The 20,517-nt window shown below is 31.4% G+C and overlaps 3 protein-coding genes and 1 non-coding gene across 5 annotated transcripts; all 4 read right to left on the bottom strand.

The window, feature by feature from the left end:
* Window positions 1–195: 195 nt before the first annotated feature.
* Window positions 196–3,331, bottom strand: LOC11430241 (uncharacterized). The gene is made up of 9 exons (XM_003616361.4): window positions 3,029–3,331; window positions 2,741–2,860; window positions 2,342–2,624; window positions 1,582–1,984; window positions 1,369–1,468; window positions 1,215–1,274; window positions 970–1,053; window positions 784–891; window positions 196–692 (listed from the first exon to the last, which is right to left on the bottom strand). Exons 1-9 carry the CDS (start codon window positions 3,095–3,097, stop codon window positions 378–380), a joined length of 1,542 nt encoding a protein of 513 aa, XP_003616409.2. The 5' UTR covers window positions 3,098–3,331; the 3' UTR covers window positions 196–377.
* A 657-nt stretch (window positions 3,332–3,988) lies between these two features.
* TRNAK-UUU (transfer RNA lysine (anticodon UUU)) lies at window positions 3,989–4,060 on the bottom strand. The gene has a single exon. It is a non-coding gene; the product is annotated as a tRNA-Lys (tRNA).
* A 3,730-nt stretch (window positions 4,061–7,790) lies between these two features.
* On the bottom strand, window positions 7,791–9,048 carry LOC11438424 (elicitor-responsive protein 1). Its single transcript, XM_003616360.4, has 4 exons — window positions 8,846–9,048; window positions 8,435–8,645; window positions 8,189–8,324; window positions 7,791–8,065 (listed from the first exon to the last, which is right to left on the bottom strand). Exons 1-4 carry the CDS (start codon window positions 8,910–8,912, stop codon window positions 8,000–8,002), a joined length of 480 nt encoding a protein of 159 aa, XP_003616408.2. The 5' UTR covers window positions 8,913–9,048; the 3' UTR covers window positions 7,791–7,999.
* A 7,211-nt stretch (window positions 9,049–16,259) lies between these two features.
* Window positions 16,260–19,741, bottom strand: LOC11427516 (16 kDa phloem protein 1). 2 transcript variants are annotated; one of them, XM_003616359.4, is made up of 6 exons: window positions 19,601–19,741; window positions 19,342–19,494; window positions 19,083–19,148; window positions 17,587–17,725; window positions 17,019–17,154; window positions 16,260–16,700 (listed from the first exon to the last, which is right to left on the bottom strand). In XM_003616359.4, exons 2-6 carry the CDS (start codon window positions 19,406–19,408, stop codon window positions 16,647–16,649), a joined length of 462 nt encoding a protein of 153 aa, XP_003616407.1. In that variant the 5' UTR covers window positions 19,409–19,494; window positions 19,601–19,741; the 3' UTR covers window positions 16,260–16,646. The 2 variants fall into 2 exon arrangements, with proteins under 2 accessions (XP_003616407.1, XP_039690183.1); XM_039834249.1 differs by lacking the exon at window positions 19,601–19,741 and having other exon boundaries at window positions 19,342–19,560.
* Window positions 19,742–20,517: the final 776 nt, after the last annotated feature.

Raw genomic sequence — 20,517 nt, 5'->3', positions numbered from 1 at the left:
CTTGCGTTTACATTAACGATCAAAATAATAGTTTTTATTTCTTAATTAAAGCAAATTATGTTCTAATACTTTTCGATGGACCATAATTTGCTTTAATTAAAAAATAAAAACTATCACGTGCATCACCATTTAGGTATTAGTGAATGTTTAGGTATTAGTGTGATTTAATTAGATGCACGTGTAAAATAGTTATAGTTGGTTGTAAAATAGTTAAAGTGGTCTTATGTTTTATGGTCATTCAATATCTTACGTGTCAATGACATTGTTCAATGTAACAATGCAGTGCTCTATCAATATAGGACATATAGTGTAACACTATTTTTTTTCTTTTTCTTTTAGTGCTTCAGTGAAAACTAAAAAACACCATCTTAGATACTTTAAAATTCAATAGGTAGGATGTAGCGGAATTCAGATTCATATGGCTGGATTTCCACCATTTTAGACATGGGATGTTTTGTTTCCCTTATTACACATTCCATCATAGCTCTCTTCAATGATCCTGTGCGTGGCAATTGGCTATATATCCATTCCACTAGCGATTCCATCTCATCAGCAAAATCATGCATATGCCATTGCAAAAGTTTAGGCACAATTATCTTTCTCTTGTTTGTTATACCAACTGAAGCTTCCAAGTACTCAACTTTGGCCCTCCCTAATTGGTTCACAACTTCTTCTGAAGTATACACCCTTAACTGTCACAAGAAACACCTCATATTAATTTCTTTTTTCATCACATTTATACACTGGTTCCTCAATTTGGATACACTTAAACAATACACATACCGCTGGTGAGGACCAAGTGCCTCGACAGAGAGCAAACGTGACATTAGGTTCTGGATACCCCACACCATAAGCATGCCTCAACAAGACTTCCTTCTCGTCCACCGGACCCTAACCAATTTTGTTAACTTTATAGTTATATGAGTGAAGTTGAGACGTTATTGTAGGATAAGAAAATATGTTACATACATGTTTTGAGTCACGTGGATGGCGAAGAATAAAGTGTTCAATAGCCAGGGCATTCAGTACGATCCCGCCAACATTCATTGCAGCCTGAGTCAATGCATAGCTACACAGTTATTATTAGCACACTCATTAACAAAAAGAGAGTTTTTTTTTTCTTTTATCATAGCTACATATATGTATTTTTTGTTTTTTTGAGGAAACCAAAGCTACATATTCTGTAATTACCATCCATTCTCTCTCACATATACCTTATTCATAAGAGACAACAATTTATCTTGTGTACTTGGAAGGCCATGATCCAGAAATGCCTGTAATTACATATAAAAATTTAGAAAGGTTTATATGATTCATAATGTAATAGGTAATTTCTTGTTAATGAAGACTTGAAATGCCTTACAGTACATTCATTATGCAGGCATTGTATATGTTGATCCAGAATGCCAACTTTTGCTTGTAGCTCAAGAAACTTAAATCAACATCACATAGCTTATGCCTCAAGACCCTAAAAAAGAGGGGGGATATAAGAATAAAGATATATAAGGAAAAAAAAGATTGCATAACATGTAGATAAAGTTTAAACAATTAGTACTGAGCTACTAAAAGCTCGAAATGAACCTTAATTTTCTGAATGCTGGCAGGCATTGTGAAAAGAATTCAGTTTCTAATGAGCTGCTACTAATTTGGATGAAATTCTTATAAGGTCCTACATCTCTTGCTTTGCAATCCAAATCTGCTGATATGCCATATGGGTCAAGACAAGAGGCATTGCCATTTGAAAGATATGAATGTGTTTTGTAGTTTGATGAATTAGTCATTGAGATGAAGCTTTTCGACTGCATGCATGAAAGAGTGAGTCTTGAGACACTAGTTTCTGATTCTTTGATATCCAATGATGCTTGGTTCAATTCTAGGAAAATTCCTATTAGACATTTAAGAAGTTCCTCCGACAATTCATTTGGGTTCTCAACGGAATTTTGTCTTGAGATTTTTCCTGTTTTCGTTCTTGGCACTTCATATTCTGTGTTCAACAAATATCCAAAATCACACGGTGAGAAAATTCAGCAACCGAAGAAAAAGAAAACGAGTAAATAGTCATTTTGATCCCTAAATATACGAGATGATGTTGTTATAGTATATGAATGTATTGAAATTATAAAAATATTCCTTCCCGAGCGTCTTTTGTTAACAATTTCATGGACTAAACTGACTAACAACCGACACATTTGAGAATCAAGATACCTACAAAAAGACACATTCGAGGATCAAACACGCTAAAAAAAACTCATTCAAGGATGTGTCTTTGTAATTTAGATACATTCCAAAATCATTCTTTACTAAAAGAAAACACAAGCCTTAACCCTTATCATGTATTTACCTTTTGATCTTCTTGGGGTGGAAAACAGGCTATGGATATCCATTGCTGAACTTAAAGATGCCCTCCTATCTTTTGACTTTCTTCCTTTGGTGAACACTTCATAATTTTGTGAAAATGATCCTTGGAACTGGTTACATAATTTAGGCTGTCTTCTATGGCGTACTTTCCAATCCGCGTCGTCATTTCTTTCTTGGTACAATTTATCTTTTAGTTCCTTAACTTTTCTTTCAAGCAAAGTGATCTCTTCCTCTACTAATGCCAATTCTTCAAGAAGCTCATGAACCTACAATATCTTATATTTGTCTTAATACTCCAAATGTATCATATCATTTTTAAAAGAAAATGTACATACATGTATGTTTGTACATATAATATGAGCAAGATGGAATACTAAATCACCTGAGGTGGAAACACCGAAGGAATGTGTTGAAGAGAGCAAACAGGTCCATGCAGTGATGCACAAAGTAAGACCCTATTGAGTGACTCTTCATCCTTCAACCGTGCTTGCAATTGAACAACCTACATATATGAAATAAAGGAAAGCCACATTATAGTCACCATTAATAAAAAAATGGTTCATACTTGAATAGAACTTTGAGGTTAGTTAATAAAAAAATTGTTACAAAACATAAGCACCCCCCAAATGATGCCAAATGATGGATGCTAGCTATTGAAGAATTTACACACCTCATTTTCAAGTTCTTGTCTCTTTTGTGGCTCTTGGCTTTTCTCCATGAGATAGTCTTCGAATTTCATTTGCCTTTGCCTATGTGAATTTCAAAACAAAGTACCCTTTGACTTTAAATATATGTATTTCTTATGTAAGGAGGAAGTTGGTCACGGTCAAAGGGTTCTTCTATAAGTATAACATTGAAAGTGGTAGTTAGTACTTATTAGTTGGTGCCGTTAAATTAAAGTATATAGTTAGTTAGGTATAAAGTTAGAGGGGATGAATATGCTTTATAGAGAAGACCCTTTATATTTAATGAATTTGAGATAAAAACAAAGACTTAGAATGGCAAATGTGTGAGTTTATACTTACTTTTATAATAAGAATGTGTATGCGGTGGATTGGTTTCGGTTAGGAATGAGATTTGGATAAAACTTTTGCATGTACATCATATGTTTATGAACCTTTTTATCTTTTTGGAGAATGTTGAATTAAATGGTATAGGTGGTAACGTGAATGTCATCAATGAAATGGTGGTGTCATGAAGCCCATGAATCCAGATGCATGTCATTTGATGACAGAGTAGATTTTTACCAATTCATTTGACTTAATTCATGGGTTAATTAAGTAAATGATTTTTATAAATATTCAGAATTTCATTGTTAATTCTTACAGCAAAATTTTACTCTCTAAAATTTTTTACATCAGACATTTTTAGTGGCAATAAAATTTTCCGTCAGCATTTTTGATATCTAAAAATGTAAAGAAAAATGTTATAGGGACTAAAAAATGCAAACTTTTTATAAGGACTAAAAACGAAATTCTGAATATTTATAAAATTATTTACTTAATTACCCTTAATTCATTAAGCTGTAAAACATGCCACTGGTCAAAATAATGTAGCACCTTTAACCCCAATTAATGAGGTTCAATTGAGAAATGACAAAAACAAAAATAGTTAAAAATGAATGTGTATTCGCCGACTGTGGGGATCGAACCCACGACCACGTGGTTAAAAGCCACGCGCTCTACCACTGAGCTAAGTCGGCTTGTGTTGTAATAGTCGCATAGACTTAATTTAAATTCATTTAACAGGAAATCAACGTTGTTCAACAACTCAACTATCATGGTAATTTGGACCACACCCAGTCGAAACAAAAATGTTAATTAAGGACCTTGGTTTAAGAAATAAGTACAAATTAAGGACCTTGGATCGAACCTACTAATAAGAATTGAGCATGTAGTAATATGATTTATTTAATGGTATAACAGATCAAACCTATACTCTCAAATGAAAATTTTCTCTATTTTCGATCTCCACCTGACAGAAATTGAGAGAAATTCCAATATAGAGAATCCATATCCGTCAATTACATGAAAGTAAGTATCCAATTGATCGAGCAAAGTAACGTTATAATTAATTAACATGACATTTCACTATTATATACTCCATTGAAATGGCTTTAGTCTTACATGGCTTGTCCAAGAAAAACATATTGCTGATAAGCTATCTTTGTCCATTATTTTGAGAATGAGTTTGTTTTTATCACTTGATCCATAATTTTCTACTTGGAATATAATTTCTCATTCCATAAAGAATTTTTGCCACAAAGACACATTAGAAAGTTCATTCAATTATATGTTCATACAAGATATTTATGATCATTAGTTGTCTTCTATATCAATGGCATACACAAGAATAGTCGTAGACAAGTTTTATTTTTATTTTTAGAGGAGTGGTAGACAAGTTATTAATTAAGCTCTTGTATTTTACTTTTAGTTTGCCACTCATATCATCTAGAAGCCACATTGACCATGAACTAATTCAAGTTGAATTTGAGTTGAGAAATATAAGTTCCTTATAAAATTGAAAATAAGACCTAATATGTCATCTTACATTTTAAAAGGACAAAACTGTCGGAACGTTATTTTTTTTATTCATGATTTGAACTTTTAACCTAAATAATATAAAGTTTCTAGTGACTTAAATAAATCAGCTATAGTATTAATCTTTCTATGTATTTGTTTTTGAGTGGATCTCCTCATATATATATATATTAATATACTTTAACTCATTAATTTATTTTTGTTTTTAGAGTAAATTAAAAACCCAAATAGGCCATTGAGAAAAAATATATTTATTTTATCCTAATTTTTTTAAATATACGTTAAATTAATTTTTAGAAGTCTGCATGAGCCACGTTACACCTCAAGGTTTGAAGTAGACTTCTACTTAATAAAAAACAAACTAAAAAAATATTGCATATAATTTATATGGGTTAGCATAGTAAAAAAAACGGACAGTGTTTGTCGGAACGCTAGTTAAATGTAATAATTATAGTAAACTTTTGCTTATATTTGAAATTATGAGAGAAATTTTTTGTTGTTGTTGTCATTGTTTACATACAAGACTAGAGGAAGTATGTTGGATTGTTTATCCCTCAAACTAAAATCAATGACCTTCGCCAAGGAGCCCCATGCGTCCACAAATCAGGTAAATCAACCAATAAGGTGGAGCCCGCACTCTTCCAATCACGTGCTCCCAGGCCACCCGATGGTGTTTCCTCGTGTGAAGCCAAAATTACACGTGTAACACCCTAAAACTCATGCACATTAATGATGCAAATAATCGAATAAATCAATGAGTTTAGATGCTATATCTACATTTTTTCAAAACATGCATAATCTTGTTTTCATAAAATTTTGCAACGGAAGTCAATATCATATATAATATCTCATCGACATGCAACAATCCTCATATCCATGAGTAATAAATCTCAACCTCAAATCTCAAACTTCAAATACATAATCAAGTCTCAACAAGTAAAATCCAACAACGGAATAACGACGATAAACATAAATGTCCGACACCCTAATCAGAGCCCTAACTAGACTCAAGCAGAAAAGAAAGGAGGTAGTTTCACGCTATCCTCAAGCAACTCACTATCAAAGCAAAGCAAAGCAACTCAATCCTGCAATTCGTCTATCCATTCATAGAAATAGGCAGATGGTCAAGCAAACGACCAATGGGGTTAGATTATATTCCACAAATAAACATAATCAAATAAACATTAATCCAGATTCCACATGAACTGTCATATCGACATTATTTCTCAAACATATCAATTGACGATAATTGACGCTAAAAAGACTTTTTATTTCTGAATGACCTAAAAGGCCTTTTTTAACCGACTTAAAAAGACTTTTCTACACTAAATGACCTAATTGACACTAATTTGATTAAAACAATGAAAAATAAACATGTAACTTGTATCAATCGAATTAACATCAATCAAGTCATCCTCATGATTGTTATATGAGAAATGGCACGAGTTTTTATTTCTGAATAATATAGATGATCATCGTTGATTTTTTTATAGTTTTAATTATCGATCGAAGGTAGACACTTATGAAGTTGGTCCACCAAAAACTCATATTATTTTTGAAGAAATAAATACAAAAACATTTAAAAGTACTTTTTGAACTTTAAGATTTTTCTCCTCTCAAAAAAAGAAAAAGAACTTTAAGATTTTTCTCTATCTTGAATCGAGAGATCATCTTTTCACCTTAATCTTTTTTTAAAAAATGAATGAATATGCCTTTGGCTTTTAGATTTTTTTTTTCCTACCCTCCATATGAATTAAAAAGTGGAGTATCCATTGATTTTTTTTATTATTATATAAAGGGTCATGTTAATTTGTGCCCTAAGGGCACATGTTAAGGATTCCATATATTAATTTTCATTCTCTAAAGAAATAAATTAGCACAATTTCCTAGACATAATTTCTACTTTGGGTTCCTTAACATATGCCCTTAGGGCACAAGCTAATATTTCTCTTATATAAATACCCTTGTTTGATGTTGAATTTGGCGAACTTGAATTCTTTTTCATGTTTTCCATTTAGTTGGGCAAACATGATTTTTTCTCTTCTTTTTCTTTCGTTTTTTATTGATATTTTATATTTCTTTTTTTTTGAAGAGACTAAAATGAAGTATATTACCACAACGAAAAGGCCTTCCTAGCACAAGGTGTGCTAAGGAAGAAGCACTTTAATACAGTCAGAGTCGGAAACAAAAAACAAATAACTACAATGCTGAAAGTGAACCACCAAAGGAAAACAAAGGAAAAGCATTCAGCCTATATCCAGGATAGTAAACGGACTCTGCCACCAACCATCGTAATTGAGAGGAAGATTGACTAGTTTCCCCTTTAACCACATGTAAGTTAAAGCCTTGATTTTGTCCACCACCAGCTGAATAGAGCAATTTTTGACATTGAAAATTCGATTATTTCTTTCCTTCCATATTTCACACACCGTTGCAAACCATATGACCAACATAGATCGCCTTGACTTTGCTACACCACCAATATAACTAAATTGATAAAAATGACTTGAAGCTTCATAAAGAAAAACGGTAAATACTCCAAGCCACCGAAGAATATAGTTCCAAACTGAACCAAAAAAATTACAATGAAATAATAAGTGAGAAGATGTTTCCACCTCCCCACAAATATCAATCATTCATATTTATCATAACATTTATCTCATAACATTTTTTCTACTACCATTTTTATCATGCACTCTCTTCTACTATAAACTACGGTTCAATTCATTCATAGAATTAACGTGTCTATTTAAAATGTAAATAAATCCAAGAATGGTTTTATTATTGTTAAAGATGGGTACAATTGTACAAACTGTTGAATATATAAAATCGCATTTCTTGGAACCTCCAATCAAATAAGGACAAATTGAAGACGTGACATTAAAACGAGACTTGGTTAAAAATTTGATTAGAAGAATTGAATTTGATTGAATTGAATATTACAAAAAACAACAAGCATCATAGAGGTTCCATGTAACAACATACATTTATGCCTTTAATACTTGCTAGAAAGAATAAAAGAATACAAACTAATGAATCAAATGTTACATAATGAAATTCAAAACTACTTATAGTTTACAAATAGGTCATGCATAGTCTAATTAAGATATATAGTAACTACTTTCTTTCCATCCTCCTATGTCTTCTTCAATTAATTCCTCTTCCACCTGTGAATGAATTCCAACAATGAAAAATAATCAACTAAACATGAAACAAAAATTCAATTACCATAACAATATACTTTTACATGCCTTAACAAAAAATGAAATGTGAATATATTAATTAATTACCTTTGGAGTAAAAGTAATAGAAACATCAATTTCTCCACGATAAGATTGGTCTGCACGAACAACTCTATACTTGAGAGGTGGTAGCTTAGCAACTCCATTTTGGACACCTTGAGCCAATAAATCTTTACAATATATTCTGTTTAAGGAATAATCAATATTTTAATTAATCAAATCATGAACATGTGTATTAACAAAAATGAGACATTATTGTTAGGAGTGTATATATGTGGAAGACATTAGTCTTACGTGGCTTGTCCAATGAAATCATCAGCAGAAAAGCTATCTTTGTCCATTATTTTGAGAATGACTTTGTTTTTATCATTTGATCCAATATTGTTTTCTACTTTGAACATAAATATCTCATCCCATACATGATTTCTTCCTCTACCTTTAGCCACACGGCTCCTATGCTCTTGACCTTGGTATTGTATCAAAACATATGGATCTTCCATTCCACCTATATTAACATCATAAAAATACTAATAAATATATGATATGATATGATATGATACAAAGCCTTGTTAGAATTGGATCAACAAGGAGTAATTAACTTGAACTTGAACATGTGTAAGATTTTTTATACCAATCATTTTTTTTAAATAAAAATAAAACCAAGAAAAAAAGATGAATGTAAGGTCAAAGGAATTTGCTATATACCAAAGAAACAAGTGCTGTTGAGTCCTTTAGCTTTCACAAGATGTACTTCCATTATCCCAATTGCCATATCTTGAAGTGTACGAGAACTGTTTATAATCTAACCCTAAATATAAAAAGATTCAAATTCAAAAAATAATATTGTTGTTTGTGATGTATACAAAGTATATGTTTTAGGCTTTAAGTGGATCTTTATAACTTTGGAAGAAGTTGAACCTTGTTTATATAGAGCCCTAGCAGCCCCTATAATAGGATGAAGACTTGGTATGGTGGTATTGTACAGAAATCAAAGAAACGATGTGGACCATACTTGGTCAACTATTGCAATCTTAGTCTTCTTAGTTCCAAAACTAAAATAAAGATCCTTCAAAAAAAAAAAACTAAAATAAAGAATTGTCAAATTGGTATTGGTAAATAATTCAAATGACAAATTTAAATAAAGTTAACAAGGTATTAATTATAATAAAAGTTCAACATGTGTATTAATTTTTACACCATCATTATCAGAGAATAGTAACATGGTGAGTCAAAAATAAAATAGATTAGTAACAAAAATCCACAATCACGTCTCACATATACATAATAACATAAATGACTTGGTAAACAATCTTTACTCAGTTGGGGCTGCTACTTTAAAATAATTCATTCAAAAGGCTAATTATTGGATCCAGTTTGTGTAACTGTCATCAAATTAAAAAAAAATAAAAATTGCTTATACATTAAGGACGAGTAATCCTCCTTTGTTCTTTTTTTGGTGTTAAGCTTTTGACAATTCAGAGTCCGATCAAATTAAATTAAAAATTGCTTGAGAATAATCCTTTATTATTTTTGTGTGTGTGTTAAGTTCCAGTTTTCAGAAGAAATAATTTTGATAATTTAGAATTCGATTATAAAATAAATATAATTTAATGAAAATTGTTTCATCCCATAATCGAATTCAGAATCTTTTGAACAATTCATTATTGATGGAGTTCGTTAACTACTAAATTTTTTTTTTTTTTCCTCCCTTGTTCTTTGCCTCTAGTCCAAAATGCAACAATGAAAAGTGAATCTTAAATAAAGTAATCATATCATATAGTACCAAGTTTAAGTTATCGCGCGCACTAGTTGAGCTATTAATTCTTTTACGTTAATTTTTTTTTACAGAAACAATTCTTTTATATTGATATTAATGTCAAAAATTCAAAATCTAGACAAGACATAATTTTATTTCTTAAAAGTTAAGACTATTTCATATTTACGCTCTATCAAAGAAAAAATACTAGTCAATTTCTAGAAAGAAATAGGAATATGAATAGAAATAGGAAGGAGAGAGGGTAATATCTAACGTGGAATTGCAAGTCTTGTAATAATAAGACATGAATTTGTACAGTCAAATATATTTTATTTTGTGTCATACTACTCTAAGGTAAGGTTAGTGGAATGTGTGAATGAGAATGATTATGGTAGGGACTAGGGATGCATGCAAAATTGCAAATCTTACATTTCAACCATTGTCTCAGTCCAATGTCACGTCTACAATTTGTTCTTATTTAATTGAGGGTTCCAAGAAATTCGATTTTATATTCGACAGTTGACACGCTATACTGAGTCTTCCGTACCATCATTTGATCATCATCATGAGTAACCACCAACTTTTCCAATTTGTAATCCTTAATTAACTTTTTTTTTATAGATAGACGAAATTGCAAAGTCATTATAAACTCACATATACAAATGAAGATACCGGAGTTTGAACCTCAGTCATGGCATCCGGTCTAACAATTTTGTCATTTTACCAGTTGAGCTAGGACTTCTCAATTCCTTAATTAAATTTTTACAACGATTAAAAAAAAAAAACTTTGACACTCTCTAAAATGTTATTTAATTTCTCCATAAAAATGAAGTTTCCTAAAATTTTTTAGAATAATAAAATATTTTAAGAATAATACTGTATCATAAACAAGATAAAACCAATTAAATTAAAATTTAATTATTCTTTTACCACTAAACATGAATTTTTCTCCTTATTCTTTCAAAAAAAAAGAATTTTTCTTCTTATATTTGAAATTGGATGAAGTATTTTTATAGCCACTTTCAAGTAGTTAGCTAATATTATGTACTAGTTTTTTTTAGGGTAATACAATGTTCTAGTTGAATTGCTCACAAATCCAATTATATGTTTAACTCACAAGAACAATGTGTGTTGATAGATGAGTTAAGCAATGTGTCTTGTTGACATATGTGTCTTGTTGACATATGTCTTGTTTACTATTACTAAGTTTTCTGACAAACCATGAATATTAATGTTGAAGAAAATGTGACAGTAAGTGTTTCATGTTGAGGACTTAACTGATAGTAAGTATGCATAATTAAAGACCTTAATGATCATTTAAATGTTTTATGTTTGTTTATTTCATATGTTCGGGACAACTTCATTGAGGAAGATGACCCATTCTTGACGAATGAGCAACACTTCGTTGTGATGAGTTTGCACCAACATCCATCATCATGTTACTTGATTTTGGCGTTTAATGGAAGATTTGATTTTGTACAAAAGAGAGAATTAGATGAGATTCAGGGATTTGAAGATTAAATTCAGGATTTAGGGATTTAGTGATTTGAAATTCAATTTGGGGATATTGATTTTTGGTTCAGAGACCAAAGTGATCATTTTCTACTTTCAGTTTAGTCCCTGTGATACCTTATGCACCTTGTCAGCACAAAACATTTGTCACCTCATCAGTTAGCATAAGTTGTTAACGCCAGATACTAAAATGATAAAGAAGTGGACATTAAGGGACTACTTTGTCTTTAATTCTGAGTCAAAGACCCTTATAACAGCTAGGTGTAGGGTTAAGGACTAAAGTGACCATTTACTTATTTTATAACCACTTTCAATAAGTTAACTAATATTGTGAAATTGAATCGCTCACACATATCCAATTATGTGCGTAACTCATCTGACAACACACGTCTTCCTTAAGAGCAAAATGACATATGTATGATTTCCATGAAACACAAATGCATGATTCTAACAAACATTTTTAGGTAGGGGAGATGAGTTATAATCGTGTGACCGATTGTGGAAAAATAGTGAGAAGCGAATTATATATAGTTACGATCAGTTGACACCAAAATTTGGCATGGTTATACCTCAATACCTTTGTATATTGTACATACACCTCTTCAATCAATCACACTATAAGAGTTTATTTAAAAAATTAGATGGGGATTTATTTTATTTTTTTAGGATTAGATAGAAAAATCTTTCATCTTTTTTAAGAGAGTGAGTTTGTAGAAAATAATATATGAAAGGTTATAATGAATATATTTTAAATTATAAAAATATTATAAAAACATAAATTGAATTTAAAGAATTTATCTAAGCCCTATATAATCCTCCTCCAATGCATTTTTCTAGTTTTCCCACATTGAAGCAATTTTGTATTCCCGTAAAAAAAAAATTGTATTATGAAGAGAGAAAAAAAAGTAAAACCCCTTAAAGCTTCTTCTCTCAAATTTTTCTATTCCTTCCAATGACTTAAAAAAATAAAACCCCACAAGTTTCTCTCTCAATTCCTTTCCCTTTCCCCTTCAGTCTCCAAATACAAACCGCAATGTAACATAAAGTTATTATGAACAGGTCTGTGTTCAGATGGGAAGGTTGATTCCTTTCCTATCATGGAAAAGGTGAACTATAACCATAGATATATTAATAAACAAATTGAATGGCTAAGATTGTCCACTTACAACTTATTGATGGCTTTTTGTTTTTAAAAATTTCACAAAATAATTGACCCCACCCCTTCCCTCTCGCGACAACATCACCACCAACCTCGTTTTAATCAATTGAATTATTTAGCTTCTCTTCTCAGAAGTTTCAATTCGACTTCTCCCTAAGTCCCTCATAAAATTGAATTTTCCAGATCCCTTTTTCAGAAATTGCAACTCTTCAATCCGTTTTGTTGTTTTAGAAATTCGACTGTAAAATCCCCTTCTCAGAAATTGAATTTTCCAGATTCCCTTTTCAGAAATCCTCATAAAATCGACGCCACCAATGAAAGTGAGAATTCAATTTTGATTCAAAAAATCATAATGGATGAGTGAAAACATATAGAAATTATATAGAAAAAAAATCAAAATTATTGATATTAAAATTATATGGAAAAGCTATGGCTGTTTATGGTTTTGGAGGTAATGGTACTAGTTTTACGGCCACAAATTGTCGAATTTGTCATAGGGGGAGTTTATAGATGGGGAGAAAGTTAGAGTTCAACAATAAATAGATTAGTGAAAGCAGATCGAAATTAATTGGAAATAATTCTAAATTATTGAGAACAAAATTGTAAGATGTTTTCCAATAACATTTGTGCAGCGCTTCAAACACAGAGGCAACAACAATGATAAGCTAAAATGAAATAAATTCGAAATTATTGAGGATGATTGTTCATGAGATTCAGATTTTTAACAAAGTGTAAATCAGATATTAGTTTAATATTGCATTCAATTATTTTTGTCAAAACCAACAAATCAAAAACAACATCTTTCACTGCCACATGTCATTTAAAACTCACCTTTTCCATGGCGGGAAAGGGATCACCCTTCCTATGGGAAATGCCACCTAGTTTGATACATACCTAAAGTTTCATTGCCAGCGCAATGCCCGATGACTTAATTGCATTTCAAATTTTCCAAAGTAACTTGTTTTCGTCAACATAATGCTTTTTAAGTAAATTTTTGTACAACCTCCGTTTTAAAATGAGTGTCGTTTTAGCAAATTGCAGGCGGATTAAGGAATGGAATTCAAATGTCATAGAAATTTTACTAAAATAACCTTACTTTATAAGAACAAGACAAACTTAAAGTTGCATTGAAAATTCTGTGAGAGAAAAGTTTGAGTATTTATTGAAGGTAAAGTTGGAAAAAAAAATTAAAGTTGTATTGAAAATGTAAAGTGACATTCATTTTAAAACAATTTTTTTTTTTATAAAACGACACTCATTTTAAAATGGAGGAAGTAATACATTTTCTATATTGGTGTTAAATAGCCTGATAAAATCTGTTTTTAAGCCTAAAAAATTGTGCTATTAAATTGGCGTACAATAATTAGTTGTTTTTTTCTTCAATAAAATAACTATTCAACATTTTGTACGAAAAAAAAATATTCAACATTTAAAAGAAACTTAATAAAAAAACTTTAAAAAAAACTATTCTTTAAAAAAAAAACTTTAAAATAAATTGCTACATAATAGTTACTCCCTTTGAAATGGCAACAATGATAATTAAAACAATCAACGTATGTGGTTAAAAATTCAGTCTACTTACACTTTTGAACTACACTCCAGACGGAGTATTCCAATTTTATATTTGCTTTCACATTAAGTTGGAATATTAGCAAAGTTTGCAAATTTAAGTTTATATCATCAAAGGTTGATTGAGTTAGAGGGTTCGATCATATGGAGTTTTTGAAAGAAAGTGTTTGGGCTATTCTATTGGTCAGTTGAAGGATATGATCAAAAGTTTACAAATTACGTCGTTCAAGATGTTTATGTCATAGAATATGATTGATTTGGATGACTCGATTAACCAAATACCAATGTTATGCTGCTAACAGCCTAGTAAAAGGATGGATACGAAGAAGTTGAAATTAAGCTTTTTGGAGTTTTGGGTTGATTGTTGGTCTTTAAAATAAGGGAATAATTATGGTTTTCGAACTTAATTTTACAATAGAAGAAACATCTACACGGTTGACAGTTAAATTTAGATTTTACGAGATTTGTAACAATCACCGTTTATACGATGTTGTACATAATGATTAAATCTTAATAAAATGCATAATCAACTCTTCAATGAAAATTAACATACACATTTATTTATATCCTAAAATAATGTGTGTAAATTACTTTCTTGTTGCTGGTTACAACTTTGAATGATTTTATCTGATCTAAAAGACAGCAAAAGCTCACCTATAAGTTTGATGAAATACTTTCTATTTTTGTTGCTAATTAACAAATCAATAGTCTTTTTATTTTATTTCTTGTTTTTAACTAATCCCTCCGTCCCTTAATACATGACACAGTTGACTCAATTACGCATTCTAATGTATAATTTTGAGCTTAAATATTTTGGATAATATGTTAGAAAAAATCATGAAAATTTGATATTTTGAAAATACTCATCGAGACGAATCTAACGACATCTTATATGATATTATTTATCTATGTATATTAGTAGAAAAATATGGTCAAAGTAAACTAGATCAAAATTGCAAATTTTCAAATAGATCATCTATTGCGGGACGAAGGGAATACTAACATAAAAAAAAATCTGTTAAGATTGGACCAAGACTTAGACCTAATCCTAGAGTTGGACCCAATCCTAGAGTCAAAGACCCAATGAGGTGCATAAATCAAAGACAATTGCTCTTTAGGCACCAACAATTACTCTCATGCACTTATTAGGGAACAACAAATAACGATTATTCGGTACTTTCTAGATCAGTGAAGGTGACCGATTTTAAAAGTGTGTCAAATGGCATTTAATTACTCTTTGGCTTTTACTAAGTGCCTAAAGAGCAATTGTCTAAGTTAAACTTCAAACCACCAATGAGGTCCAATAAAAACTCCTTGAATTACCTCACTAATTTAAAAGTTGTGATGTTTTTGCGTATACATCACCCTCGCTCTAATGAAGAACAATTGCAAACCACTGCAGCCGTCAGTTCTAGTCATCGATAAATCAAGAAACAGCAAAAAATTTATCTTAAAAGTGTTGTTTTCGTCATTTTCTATACCAAAAAAAAAACTATGCAAAGAAAATAAAATGAAACTTTGTTTTTAGGAAGCTACTAAACTAGCCCACTCAACTTGACACCAGAGGCACTCCAAAATCACAAGTCAACACTATAGATAAAATGAAATTTATTTTGTTACAAATGAAAATAACAAATAAAAATAAAATGTTTTTGAAAGTTCAGAGACTGTATAGTATCCCTCATATCAACAATATAAATGACCTAAGAAAGTATGTAAATATTTGGCTTAATTGCACTTTTGGACCCCTATCTTTTCAAAAGTTGCGGTTATGGACCCCTAACTAATTTAAATACAAAACAGCCCCCTATGTTTTGATTCTTTAGTAGTTTTGGACCCCCAGTCCATTGTTGACTCGGTCAACGCTGACGTGGCACCCTAAGTGAGGTGCCACGTGTCAAATTTTTTATTATTTTTTTGCCTTCGGGGACCAAAACTGCCAAAGAATCAAAACGTAGGGGGCTGTTTTGTATTTAAATTAGTTATGGGTCCATAACCGCAACTTTTTGAAAGATAGGGGTCCAAAAGTGCAATTAAAAGTGCAATTAAGCCTAAATATTTTGAAGATGTAATTTTCTAATTGAAACAAAAACATGATCATAAGTAGATCGATGATTCCAAAGTTTCAAAATGGTCCAAGAATATACATTATTGAGAGAATATTTCACCGCTACATAGATGATTTCAAAGTAGATAGATAGATGATTCCAAAGTTTCACCATCATATTGTACCAAACGAATATTGACATAAACTCTAATCTGAAAACGATAATTTCAGGCTTTTAGTCAAATACCAAAATTCCAATTAATGCTCATATGATTAACTCATTGAGTGATTACAAATTGTAAGATGAAACTCATAAACAACGATCTCAGTTAATTGCAAGTGCTTACAACACATAACCACCATTAGAAGAGATTTCAAATTCTATGCACATTCAAATGTTAATGAAAATGCTTGTCTTCAACCTTCCATTCCAAATCCTACATCTGCTGCACTGCACAATGAACTAATATTCACTATCCCTCCATCCTCCAATGTCATCGTCAGTATATTCATTTTCCTGTGATGAATTCCAAGAACATTAGAGAAAATATTAAGCATAAGTTTGGTTTAGCATTAGCATAAGTTTGCTCACGTTCCAATGTAATTGACAGTGAAAATTAGGAAGCTACAAATTGTAGCAGCAGCCAAACATGCAACCCGACCATGAATGCAAACACATCATAACATGATATTGACTAGATTAATTTCAAATTTATCATTGTGAAATCATAAATAGGGCTTTTTATATCTGTGAACTCAAAAATCACGTTCTTAACAATTGTTTACATAACAAGAAATTTGAGCAATTTCAAGCTATTAACTTCAAAATGTTTACCTTTCGAGTGTAAGTTATACCAACTTCGAGTTCACCGCAATAAGAATTGTCGGCTCGAACCACACTATACTTGCGAGGACGAAGCTCAGCTGATCCATTCTCTGCTCCTTCCGCCAATAGATCCTTTACATAGATTCTGGACACAGGAAAACAATACCCATTATCAATTATCAGGTTAAGAAATAAAAAAGCACTTGTGTGCTATATGATCTAGTTTTAATGAATCATGACTCTGGTGTAATGTCCTACTCATTTAGGGTTTTTTGTCACCCTTATTCATATGTGCAGAGTGTTGCCAATTGCAGATCACGACAATAGCTATTTGCTCAAATTCTGCTACAAAACACTGCAATAGTGCTATAGCTGCTATTTAACAAGCGTATAACTGCTATTCAACAAGCGTATAGCTGGACAATAGCAATTTGTTCAAATTTCACTATGCAATCCTGCTAGTATAGCTATTATTTAGCAACATTGAATGAAACTGCATTTTTGAATTGGTTAATCGGAGAAACTAATCATGATTCATGACTGATGCAATTAGTTTATGAAGCAATTGAAGTCTTACACGGCCTGACCAACAAAATCATCGGAAGAAAAAACATCCTTGTCCATGATTTTAAGATTGAGCTTGTATTGGTCTCCTGATCCAGGGTATTCCACTCTGAATACGAATTTCTCATTCCATACAGGACTGCTACCCCCCTCTGCATCATTTAATACACCAGTTAAGCAACTAAAAAAAACTATATTGTAGTGAAATTTTATCTCAGGTTTTTATTAGCATTTGAATTTCTTTATGGCTCTAGTGATATGATATCCACTGTTGATAAAGATACTAGCACTTAAGCAGAAGTTAACTTTTACTGGTCCATTGCATGTATGTAACTTTGATCCTTCAAATTACATATAGTGGAGCAGTTGGAAAAGGAAGAAGAAAGGACTACCTATGTAGCACCGGTCTGTCAGACACTAATACGACACCGCCGTATGTGGTTACATTCAATCTCTTCGATTTTCTCAAAATATTACCAAGTGTGTATGATTAGAGTAACTAGTGTTCGGTGTTTTTGTCAGTGCTTCATAAGGAAAAACATCTACTTTGCTATTCCCATCTCCTTGAAAAAGCGGAATGCACACAGGGATGAAAATTGTTTCATTCCATGAACATGCCACTTCATAATGAAATGTGTGGATTTATCCATGTGTGACAACTGGGGTAACCCTTATGCGTGATAGTGTCAGATTCTTTAGCTCTAAGCTTTTAACCACAAAATGTTCAATTCCTTTATAAAAAAATAGTTATTCAGTTTGCTTTATCAACCCCCTCCTCCACAAGAAATCAGAAAAGAAATGCAGAAGGAATAGATTACAGCAGCATACGACTCACACATGAACTGCATCCCCCTAGATTAGACCTAACCTAACAAATATCTTCCTATTTCACTTTTACTCTTTCAATATCACAGCAGAAAAATCTGAGTACAAGTGTATGTCAAATCATTATACTAATCCTTGTACCCGTCAGGGAAGATTAACTAACTTACTATCTTGAACCAATTTAACTAATGGTTCCACCGTCGAATCATGAACTAAATAAGCAAATCTAACCACTTATAAAACTTAATCTATGAAAATGAAATAATAACAATCAATGGCATGTGATTTGAAATTGAAATACTCCACCATTCACTTCAGCTGTCTTCAACATCACATTGAAAGTGTATGTCTTAACCCATGTGCCCATGTCGAGGACTGACACAACCCTAATGTATGTGATTACATTCAATCAATTTCATTTTCTTAAATTATTATTGATGTCTACATGTCGGTGTCAGTACTGTGTCGGATGTCTTTGTTTCATAGTACAAACACAAGGCAATTGATAAAAAACAACTAAAAGTTTTATCTTTCTCTATCAATCCTAACAAAGGTTTTTTTTTTTTTTTTTTTTTTGACAAAGGTTTAAGATACCATAAACACAGACACACACAAATGCCAAAAAGTTAACATTTCATGTCAAGATTGTATGAACTTTGTGAGAGAATGAGGAAAAGGACTAACCATGAACAACACTGCTCTTGTGCTCTTGCCTTTTGTATTGTAACAGAACATATGGATCCATGCGAGCTATCAACAAAAAAAAAAAATCATTTTAAAAAGATGATAAAAATAGCATTTTCAACTTGCATGTAAATCTGAAATGTCAGATCAGAAGATAAACCAAGAAAAAAAGAAAATTTAGAATCAGAAAAAATGTTTTAAATCTGAGGAAAAACATTGCATGCAAACATTAACTAAATTGAAAAAAAATGTTTTGTACCAAAGATATCAGTCTCTTGAAGACCCTTTGCTTTCACCAAAAGCACTTCCATGAACCCAATTGTCATCTCTTTCTCACTCTTCAAATCTCTATCTCTTCTTTTCTCTCTCAACAGTGGAGAAATGAAATAGAAGAAGTTTCTTTGTTTTGGTACTAATTAATAGAAGGAAGAAAAGTGAAAGTCAATATACATCAGCAACCCATAATATGACAAAAACGTGTGTAACTAGAAGATTTGACAAAGACAAAGCCACCTTACCTTCAAAGGCAAAGAATGTGAAACTGAAAGTATCCAACAAATAAAGAAATACTAGTTGTTAGTTAGCCACGTAAGAAATGGAAAGTCATCAATCAATGCTATTACGCGTTTTCCATTTTCTGATCCTCACTTGTACAATAATCACTTGCTTGCTACATTTGAGTTTTCTCATCATTACAAGAAACATTCAGCTTTACTAAATAACAAAATTAAGGGAACCTTGGAACATTTCTGATTTTCCTTTTTGAGAAGAAAATGCCAGTAACCTTGAACATTGAGCTTTACTAGTTTTTATCACACGGAAATGCAATATTCTCAAGTTTACATTCCTAAAACAAAATTTATGACCTTAAACACAAATTTAGAACAAATGCTTACAGAGTATCTCGCTCGAATCAAGTCTAACTAGCAGTCACAAGACTTTTATATAGGCTACATATTATAACATATAATTTCTGATTGGTATGGACGTATTTTGTAAAACTTGAGTTCCTATAGTTACTACATCAATGAAACCATGAGATTGTTACACTTGATACCACATCTGATGACATAACAATCAAGAGTTAAGCAACTCCAATTTAATTGCAACAATAAGTTCTTCGTCCAACATGATTGATTTAGAACATTTATTGGTTGCTAGAATTGGTTCTGTTGAGCAGTTGAAACTTACATCATTGCATATTCTATTTTTTTTTTTACTTCAAATTAACCACTTGCCCATGCTAAAATGGTGATTGTAACACATGCTAGCATTATACATTCTTTTAGACAAGATGAAGGTATCAATCACACCTAAAACATACATCCCAACACTGTAGCTTATGCAAAATCACCATTTTAGCAAACCTAGTACTATGTTAGTTACCAGTCGTTGACGTACAACTGCATTAACTATGTTGAAATCATTTGAAGAG

The sequence above is a fragment of the Medicago truncatula genome, chromosome 5 (genome assembly GCF_003473485.1).
Source record: "Medicago truncatula cultivar Jemalong A17 chromosome 5, MtrunA17r5.0-ANR, whole genome shotgun sequence".
Lineage (NCBI taxonomy): Eukaryota > Viridiplantae > Streptophyta > Magnoliopsida > Fabales > Fabaceae > Medicago > Medicago truncatula.
This window is presented reverse-complemented; position numbering and strand designations above follow the sequence as displayed.